Source organism: Physeter macrocephalus, chromosome 5, assembly GCF_002837175.3.
Source record: "Physeter macrocephalus isolate SW-GA chromosome 5, ASM283717v5, whole genome shotgun sequence".
NCBI classification, from domain to species: Eukaryota; Metazoa; Chordata; class Mammalia; order Artiodactyla; family Physeteridae; genus Physeter; species Physeter macrocephalus.
Window position 1 is genome coordinate 29,031,337 of NC_041218.1, and position 10,317 is coordinate 29,041,653.

General features: G+C 39.9%; 1 protein-coding gene across 2 annotated transcripts in view; it reads left to right on the forward strand.

Annotated features, from left to right (window-relative positions):
• Positions 1-5,329, forward strand: part of AASS (aminoadipate-semialdehyde synthase) — a 69,280-nt gene extending 63,951 nt beyond the window's left edge. The window contains exons 20-24 of one of the 2 annotated variants that reach the window (XM_024128285.3): positions 5-100; positions 1,815-1,930; positions 2,595-2,683; positions 3,194-3,370; positions 4,841-5,329. In XM_024128285.3, the coding sequence (XP_023984053.1) occupies positions 5-100; positions 1,815-1,930; positions 2,595-2,683; positions 3,194-3,370; positions 4,841-4,959 (597 nt within the window). In that variant the 3' untranslated portion in view covers positions 4,960-5,329. Of the gene's footprint in view, positions 1-4; positions 101-1,814; positions 1,931-2,594; positions 2,726-3,193; positions 3,371-4,840 lie in introns of those variants that run through there. The other variant, XM_024128293.3, reaches the window with a different exon arrangement.
• Positions 5,330-10,317: the final 4,988 nt, after the last annotated feature.

Below are 10,317 nucleotides of genomic sequence, written 5' to 3' on the forward strand. Positions count from 1 at the left end.
ACAGGGATATGCCAAAGCCTTGAATGGATTTGTAAAATTGGGTCTTATAAACAGAGATGCATTTCCTGCCCTTCGACCTGATGCCAATCCGCTCACTTGGGTGAGTGACTCCGGAATTATACATTGTCTGCTGCTCTTCAGAAATGCCTTCTGGGGCTTCCCTGGTGGCGCAGTGGTTGCGCGTCCGCCTGCCGATGCAGGGGAACCGGGTTCGCGCCCCGGTATGGGAAGATCCCACATGCCGCGGAGCGGCTGGGCCCGTGCGCCAGCCACAACAGAGGAAGGCCCGCATACCACAAAAAAAAAAAAAAAAAAAAAGAAATGCCTTCTGAAATGGTCAGGTTTGAAAGTGGGTTTGGACCAGCAAAGAGCCCATTCTGTGGCTTATGTGCAGGAAGTTAAGTCCTAGCCCCAAAGCCCCCCTTTCCAAACTTCATTGTTTGGGGAGTATGGAGAGGACATGGAGGCTGACTCTCGGGTCCTGTTTCCTGCAGCAACTTCTACCACTTCATTGCTCCCTTAGCCCTGAGCAGAGATGGGCTTGCTCTCTGCATTGTGCTCTGGGCTCTGCCACTTGTCTAAGTGGTGGCCCCATGACAGGAGTTAAGCTTGGGCCTCCTGAAACTGGGAAAGCAGGAGAGCTCCTGGTGGTATCGCAGAGCTAGATTCCCAACGCCCGAATCCCATTAGTTCTTTTTTTTTTTTTTGGCGGTACGCGGGCCTCGCACTGCCATGACCTCTCCCGTTGCGGAGCACAGGCTCCGGACGCGCAGGCTCAGCGGCCATGGCTCACGGGCCCAGCCGCTCCGCGGCATGTGGGATCTTCGCGGACCGGGGCACGAACCCGCGTCCCCTGCATCGGCAGGCGGGCTCTCAACCACTGCGCCCCCAGGGAAGCCCCGCAAGTTGCTTTTAAATTCAGTTCTTTTGTGTATCTGAGAGTCTTTTCAATCTAAGTTTCAGATTTCATAAATTTACTTGTTGGACAGGAGTGAATAAATATCCATAGTGAATCTGATATTGAGGCAGTTTGATTGGGAAGGTTGGTGCAGTCATTCTTGGGGCTGGTCCCCTTGTCTTGGTAGCTACAGTCTAGAACAGGGGCTAGCAAACTTTCTTTTTGGTAAAAGACCAGGTTGTAAATTTTTTTAGGCTTTTATGGGTCATGTGGTCTCTGTCAGTCTGCTCATAAACAAATGAGCATGGCTATGTTCCAATAAAACTTTTTATTTACAAAACCAGGTGGTGAGCTCAATTTGGCCTGTGAACTAGTTAGTTGATCCTTAATCTAGAGCATAACTTTTTCCTTTGGAGCCTGGAAAAAATCTTGTTCAGAAATTAGAAAAAGCTATGACCACGGTTTAAGTGCTCTTCCTTTGAGATTTTATTATCTGCACAATCTTCCTCATTTCTTGAACCTACAAAAGAACTCTAGTTGCTACTAGCAAACACAGCAATAAGCCCCTTCCACTCTATCCTGGCCAAAATTGACTTCTGGACGGTGAGGGATAATGAGGGATAAGGTGATGGAGAGGACCTGCAAAGGTAGGCAATGTGATGGGAAATATGGTATCACCTTTTTGGTATTGATTTGGTGCCATGACTCTTTTATTGCTGAAATATCATTCTGAAATACACATTTATTGATGTGTGGGTGTGCAGATGTGTGTATGCACATGTGTGTGCCACAATTTACTATTTCTAATTTAAAATTTGAGGTTCTTTTGAGGTCCAATGTCTTAATAGGATAATTTCTCAACTCATTTTTTATTTTATTTGGAATTTAGAATTTGTGTCTTTGTTTTTCTAACCAGAAAGAACTCCTCTGTGATCTAGTGGGAATTTCACCCTCCTCCAAGTGTGATGTGCTTAAGGAAGCTGTCTTCAAGAAACTAGAAGGAGACAACACCCAGCTGGAGGCTGTTGAATGGTAGGTACCCACCAGTCAACCTAGAGCAAAATACTGGATCAATGATTACTTAGTGCTTTCTAATCAAAGAAAAGTCAAGATAGAAGCAAACATTTTACATTTTCTTTGATTAATTTGCTGCTCTAATGTTGGCCTGTTGTAGAAAGATTACCACGTACCATGTTCATGTGGGGATAAAAAGTAGGTAAAGCGAGAAATTCAATGGCAATTATAACTTGGGAAATACTTATTTTTGAGCAGCTTCACTACTCAGTTCCTGAGAAAGGTGGGATATTTTTTCTCTCCTGTAGGACATTCTCCTAGTCTTCCTTTAACTACTTTGAAACACTTAGTCATGTGGCTGTGGCCCATTCTGCTGGTATCCTTCATGTGGGAGAACTAACCTGTAAATTAATCTCATGAAAAGCTTTGCAACAGTGTGTACTTACAATGCATCAGGTCTAGCTCCAGGCAACAGTCCTGGGAGAGTCTGGGGATGATTCTAAAGGTTAAAACATTACTCTCATTACTATTATTTTACAATAACTTAAGAGTCCTATAACTTGAACTGTCATCTTGTGATTCTGCCCTTTCAAGATAAAATCCAGTGAGTCTTCCCTTCTGTTTCCCAACTGAGCATATGTATAGGACTTGAACTAATGCAGCCGTCTCTCGTGCTTCTCAGGTTGGGCTTACTTGGGGATGAACAAGTCCCTCGGGCAGAGTCTCTCGTGGATGCACTCTCCAAGCATTTGGCCATGAAGCTCTCCTATGGTAGGCCGTGGGCTATTGGCTAAACATCCCAGAAGAGGAATCGTAAGAACCAGTGAATTAGACTGAAGGGCGGGAGCCACACAGTGGGAATGGGAAAAGAACACTTGGACTATTTTTCCAGAGGGGAGAATAAGAGAACTATTAAGTAAGAGTGAACTTGGGTAATATGGCAAAGGAAAAAATCATTAGTTTCACTTTCAATTTTTGACACATTAAGGAAATGCTGAAGGAGCGTTTTGGGGAGAAGCAGGGATGGTCTCTACAGCAGTACCCTCGTGTCTGTAACCAGGTTAGAGTGATACCCACCTAGACAGAGGAACCTGGTTAGAGTTATCATTCCCTTGAATTTTTAATTTGGTCTTTGGGCTAAAAAGCAGTATACATAATTGTTTAAGGATATACATAATGGGAAGGGAAACGAGAGCAGAAGGGCAGGAACAGCGGGGTGAAGTATGATACTGGAGTTGTAATGACAGTGGCATTTTAAACTGTATGTTTATTTATTTTAAGGCCCTGGAGAGAAAGATATGATTGTGATGAGAGACAACTTTGGAATCAGACATCCTTCTGGACATTTAGAAAAGAAAACTATTGATCTTGTGGTTTACGGGGATGTCAATGGTTTTTCAGCTATGGCTAAAACTGTGGGGTTACCCACTGCTATGGCAGCCAAGATGTTACTTGATGGTAAGTTCTTTCATTGGGGGACCACGTTTGTCTCCATATTATCTCCAAGTCATTCAGGGCCTGGATATCAAATAATTAGTCTTGAGTATGACACTGGCTTTCACTAAAAGTGAGCCAGTTCAGAAGATCTAAGGGCTGGCTGACTGGGAGATCACCCTGTGATGAGTAAAAAACTTTGGCTTTGGAGTTAGACCTGATTTCTGTCCCAGCTCAGTCGCAAGATGACTGAGTGATGGGGTACAAGTTACTTAGCATCTCTGAGTCAGAGTTCCTTCAACTTTAAAGTGGGGATTGTCCTGTCTAATTCATAGGGTTGTTGTGACACTAAAGTGAAATAATATATAAAGCTCCTACCACATAGAGGGGTCCCCAGGGAATGTTAACTGCCTTCTTTTCTTTCCTTATTTTTTTGTATTTTGGGGGTAACACTGAAATAGCAGAGGGTATTCATTTCCAGATCTTCAAAAATATAGGCCACATTTTATTAATCCTCATGTCTCAACATATTATCAATACTAAATATATATTTTGAGCTAAATGAATTCAAATTTCAACTCTCCACTCTCCCCTTAAGAGGTTGTTTGCATTCAATAAGCCTTATCTCTGAATATGACACCCCATTTGGCCCCTGTGAAGGTGTGAGGGGAGTAAAAAACACCAAAACATATAAATGGGAAATAATTGGGAAAAAAATCTACAGTATCATATTAGCTAATATCAAATTAAACCACCTACTTAGTTATTGAGGAACCAGAGTGAAGAAGTGATGAGGGATGAGGGCATCATAGTCTTTAAGGAAAGTGCCCAGACTTACTCTTTCAGCTACCCTAACAGATGCCAGTGCCCAAATAACCAGATTGGTTTCAATTTCATTCTGTTGGTGTTATGCTTTTTAAAAAATGACATCAGCAAATAAAGCAGACCAGTTAGGTTGACTTTACTTTCTTGAGACTTTATTCTCTGATTTGGTAGTTAATGCAGTTAAGTGTATAAATTCAGACTCTGTCCCTAAGTCCAGCTGTGCTTTCAATTAACCGCTTTTTCTTACAGTGTTGATTAAGTAATAATTAAAAAAAAAATTTATTTACGTATTTATTTTGGCTGCGCTGGGTCTTAGTTGCGGCACACGGGATCTTCATTGCGGCACGTGGGCCCTTAGTTGTGGCATGTGGACTTCTTAGTTGCAGCATGCGAACTACTAGTTGCGGCATGCATGTGGGATCTAGCTCCCCGACCAGGGATCGAACCCAGGTCCCCTGAATGGAGAACGTGGAGTCTTACCCACTGGACCACCAGGGAAGTCCCAAAGTAGTAATTTAGTAGGGGACATTTAAGCTGCTATTTTGAAAAATCCCTAGGCCTCCAACAATTTGTTGACTCAAAGTTTACTGCTGTATGGAGACTCTTGCTGTAGAAGTTAATCTTTCATACCACCTTTAACATGGTAACTACAAATTTATTTTCTTCTAGGTGAAATTCAAGCTAAAGGCCTGATGGGGCCCTTTTCAAAGGAGATCTATGGACCAATATTGGAGCGAATTAAAGCAGAGGGCATTATGTATACTACACAGAGCACAATCACACCATAATTGAGAATTATATTTTGTTTTTATCTTCCCAGCCAACACAGCTCTGAACTTTTATGCAACAAGCATGCTTGCTAATGTGATATTTTAAAACATAAAGCATGATATGTTTTGACTAAGTCAATACAATGGTGTTTTTGAAATATAAATCTCTATTTTAATATGAAAACATTTGGAACAAGAGATGCCGGTAATTACCAGGGAACTTTAATAATTCTATCATGTATTTTTTCATGTGTATGTAAAAGTGATAATGATTGTACTACTTGTTAATTTATTATGCAACTTTTTTCTTACAAGACTATATTTTCTGATAATTAGCAGACGAAGTTTTATCTTTTTAGTAAGAAAAAAATTTCTTCATGCAGCTTTATTTTTCTTTTGCTTTTATTTTTCAAACTGATTCAGTTGGATGCTTTTAGATTACCAAAGCTTTGCAATAATACTATTTTATGCCTTTTTGTAAAATTATGATTCATTTAGAAAGTGACATTTCTTATAGCTTTCTTTTAGTGTTTGGAAAAGGAAATAGGTAAGACTAAATCAAAATCCACATGATCACCTCATTAGGCACAGGAGAAGCATTTAACAAATCCAACACGCTTTTATGATAAAAACACTCAACAAATTAGGAATAGAAGGGAATTCTTCAACCTGATTAAGGGCATCTATGAAAAACCCATAGCTAGTATCATAGTTAATGATGAAAGACTGAAGGATTCCCCCCTAAAATCAGAAACAAGACAAGGATGTATACTCTTGCCATTTCTATTCAACTTGTACTGGAAGGTATAGCTGGGCAATTAGGCAAGAAAATGAAATAAAAGACATCCAGATTAGAAAGGAAGGTGTAAAACTATCTCTAATGTTATATAAAGAAAATTCAAAAGAATACTCTAAGAAAACATTAGAACTAATACATGAGTTCAGCAAAGTTGCATGATACAGGATTAATATTCAAAAATTGATTGTATTTGTATACAATATCAATGAATGAAGCAAAAGTAATATTAAGAAAACAATTCTAAGAAAAAGTGTAAAATAGGAATAGATTGAGAGTCCAGAAACAACTCATATTTACAGTCAATTGACTTTTGAAAAAGGTGCTAGGACAATTCAATTGAGGAAAATAATCTTTTCATCAAGTTGTGCTGAAACAACTGGATATCTACATACAAAAGAATGAAGTTGGACTCCCTACCTCACAGCACGTATAAAAATTATCTCAAAATGGACCAAATACCTAAATATGAGAGCAAACACTATAAAACTTTTAGATGAAATCATAGGTGTCAATCTTTATGACCTTGGATTAGGCAGTGCTTTCTTAAATAAATGACACCAAAAGCACAAGCAGTGAAAGAAAAAAAATAGATAAATTGGGTATCATCATGATTAAAAACTTCTGTGCTTCCAAGAATACCTCAAGAAGGCAAAAGACAACCCATAGAATGAGAGAAAATGTTTGCAAATCATATACCAAGTGAGAGAAGAACTTGTACTTAGAATAGGTAAAGAACTACTATATTCAAGAAAAAGTCAAAGAGCCCAATTAAAAAAAACGGACAAAGGATCGGAATTAACAGTTCTCCAAAGGACATACAAAAGGCCAATAAGCACATGAAAAGATGCTTAACATACATTAGCTATCAGGGAAATACAAATCAAACCTACAATGAGATACCACTTCAAAGTCACCAGGACAGCTACTGTGAAAAAAATAACAAGTGCTGGTGAAGATGTGGAGAAACTGGAACCTTCATAAACTGCAGGTGGAAATATAAAATGGCACAACTGCTTGGAAAAACAGTTTGGCAGTTCCTCAAATGGTTAAACATAGAGTTACCATATGATCCAGTAATTCCACTCTTTGGTATTAGAGAAATGAAAATATGTCCACACAACAACTTGTAAACAGATGTTCACAGCAGCATTATTCATAACAGCCAGGAATCAAAACAAGTCAACTGCTCATCAAATAATAAATGAATAAACAAAATGTGGCATATCCATACAATGGAATATTAGTTGTCAATTAAAAAGAGATTAAGTACAGATACATGCTACAACATGGATAAACATTAAGTGAAAGAAGCCAGGCATGAAAAGCCATATATTGTATGATTTCATTTGTTTGAAATGTCCAGAATAGTCAAATCTCTGGAGAAAGTGGATTAGTGGTTGCCTAGGGCTGGGGGGTTTGGGGGCAAGTGGGAGTGACTGCTAATGAGTTTGGGGGTTTTGGGGGGGAGATGAAAATGTTGTAGAGTTGATTGTGGTAATGGAGGTGCAATTCTGTGAATATACTAAAAATCACTGAATTGTGCACTTTGTGTGAATTGCATGCTGTGTGAATTATGTATCAAGATATACAAATAAAACTTTTTTTCTCCTTGGAGGAAAGAAATGTTTCTCTTTAGGGATATAAATTAAACTTTCTGAGGGACTGTGCTCATATTCTGGCATATGAAACTAATTCTGCCATCGAAATAAGCAGGTATTATATGTGGGACATATGGCAGTTGAGAAAGCATCTATGCTTTTGGAAAAGGATCAAAGTTGATTATGACCTGGTCCCACCTGCCAAAAATATCAATAATGGAGATCAATAATCTATTAACAAGTAAAGACATAACTGTTATGAAAGTTTTTTGTTTTTTGTTTTTAACCACAACATTGATTTTAACATAATCAATTAGGAAATAACACTTGTGTCTCATTGATTCCACCCCCAGTCTGGATGAGCACCCAGATGGCATGGGAACTAGGGAACTAGCACCTTGGGTGGGAGGAGGAACCCACTGAGATAATATAATAACTAGCTTGGGCTTTACCTGAGTGATAAAGGAGGTATGATGGGGGGGGGGTGTCTAACAGTGCTAGAAAAGGAAATGTCAGCAGCTTGAGTAAAGATATATAGAGTGAAACACTGCAGTGGCTCTCAGTAACAAGTTTTCTACCAGAAATTTCGATGGGGGGGGTGTCTAACGTTAGTGCTAGAAAAGGAAATGTCAGCAGCTTGAGTAAAGATATATAGAGTGAAACACTGCAGTGGCTCTCAGTAACAAGTTTTCTACCAGAAATTTCAATAGTAAAGGTGGTGGTGGTAGGATCTGGGTATGGATGGGTAGATTATACTGTACTTAGAAGCATATGGCCCCTGAGCCACAGTTTGTGAATCCCTAGTCTAACCATTTTGGTAGACTTAATGCTCACATCTTCCAGGTCTTTCTGACTTTTTTGGCTTCCTCCAGATAATACTGATATTTATATTTCCAGCTTTCCTCATCCTAGACTCATGAGACACTTAGAAGTTTCTCTGAGAAGCAGTGTAATTAGTTCTACAACATCCTAGCTGTTTTCTTTTCCATAAACTGAGGAAAACAGTAACTCACAGCACGGTTATAAAGTTTCTGAGAGAATGTAAGAGAAAAGCCTGATACCTAGTAGATGTTCAAAGTCACTAGTTTTTTTTTTCTGCAATAACTCTTTTGCAATAACATTTTTGTTTGAAGTTTATGTTAAAGATAATGCAATTTTACCTTTGAGGTTTTTTCAATCTTTTGGATACATTTGGAAGACTCCTCAGGATCCATGCTTCTCAAACAAGCCATTGAGATATCTGCTCCATAAAGAGAATTGTAAAGTGATTGTAGAGGAGAAAGGGCCAAAATTATCATCTGGCCAGGCTTCTGACTTTACAGAGGAGAAAATATGCCTCACAAAGTTAAATGAAGTGAATACGAAGTGTTTTGGTTACTCTCATGGTGGAACCGGCTACCTCAAAATGTAATGGTTTAAAACAACAGTTATCTATTTGTCTGTCACGCTGCAATTTGGGCATGGCTCAGTGGGAACAGCTTGTCTGTGCCCCCCACCCACCCCCACCACCAAGTCTCACTTGGCTGGGAGATGCGGGATCCACTTAAAGACAGCTTGTTCCCATGCTTGCAAGTTAGTTCTAGCTCAGCTGGGGCAGTGGACCAGGACCTTGGTTTCTTTCTACATGTACCTTCCATGTGTGGGTTGGTCAAAGGATAGTGGTGCTCTTCTAAGAGTGAACATCCAAGGGAACCAGGCAGATGCTGTGTTGCCTTTTATGACTTAACCTCAGAAATCACGTAGCCACTTTCATTGTAGTCACAAGTCCATCCAGATTCAAGGCAAGGGACCATAGATCCACCTCTCACTGGGATGAGTTTCAACGAGTCACATGTGGGCTGAAAGCTATTGTTGAGCTATTTTTGGAAAATACAATCTGCCACAGGAAGGCACCCCAGAAGGAGAGTGGCATGTAGGTGGATTCTGTGAATATACAGTATATGACCCCAGTTATCAATTTTTCCTCATTGGCCTTAGTTATTTTCTAACCATTTCACTTTTTGTCTCCAGGTGTTTCTTTGAACATTTTTATGTATCCTGTAAGATTAGAACTAGACATACTGTATAAACAAAATGTGGAATGTTTTTCATTTACTCTCTAAAAAGCCCAAGAAATGTGCTTTTAACTTCCCGAGTCCTTTAAAACACTTACCTGAAGTAAAAGTGCTGTAAGAGACTTCTCTAATAGTTTTCATTAGGAACCTTAATGCTATAGTTTTCAATACATACCTTCATTAAACAAGTTAGCAGCAAGGAAAAAATTACTTGCATCGGTTCATTTCTCCATGTGGATAATTCAGAACTAAAGCAACTCCCCTAGGATTGAATCAAGATAATAGGAATCGGAGAAAGTCATGTTCAAAGCTTCAGAGGAAAGGATTACAAATTAGCATATTCGGGAAGTTTTTCAAAGGTCTTGAGCTGCTTAGAATGTGTCCCAGGTGACAGGCTGATTAGGCGTTTGTTGTTTACGTAACAAGTTTCAATCTCACACACAGTTTTTCTTTTTCCCACTTCCAAATCTTATTTTTTCTTTTTGAAAATGATTACCTTAAAAAACTTGTTAACTTTAATGCGAAGGATGTCCAGATTTTTTAAATATATATAAATTTATTTATTTTTTAAATTTTTGGCTGCATTGGGTCTTCGTTGCTGCACGCGGGCTTTCTCTAGTTGCGGCGAGCAGGGGCCACTCTTCGTTGCAGTGCCCGGGCTTCTTACTGTGGTGGCTTCTCTTGTTGCAGAGCAGAGGCTCTAAGCACGCGGTCTCAGTAGTTGTGGTCCATGGGCTTAGTTGCTTCGCGGCATGTGGGATCTTCCCGGACCAGGGCTCGAACCTGTGTCCCCTGTGTTGGCAGGTGGATTCTTTTTTTTTTGGTGGTATGTGGGCCTCCCTCTGTTGTGGCCTCTCCCGTTGCGGAGCACAGGCTCCGGACGTGCAGGCCCAGCAGCCATGGCTCACGGGCCCAGCCGCTCCGC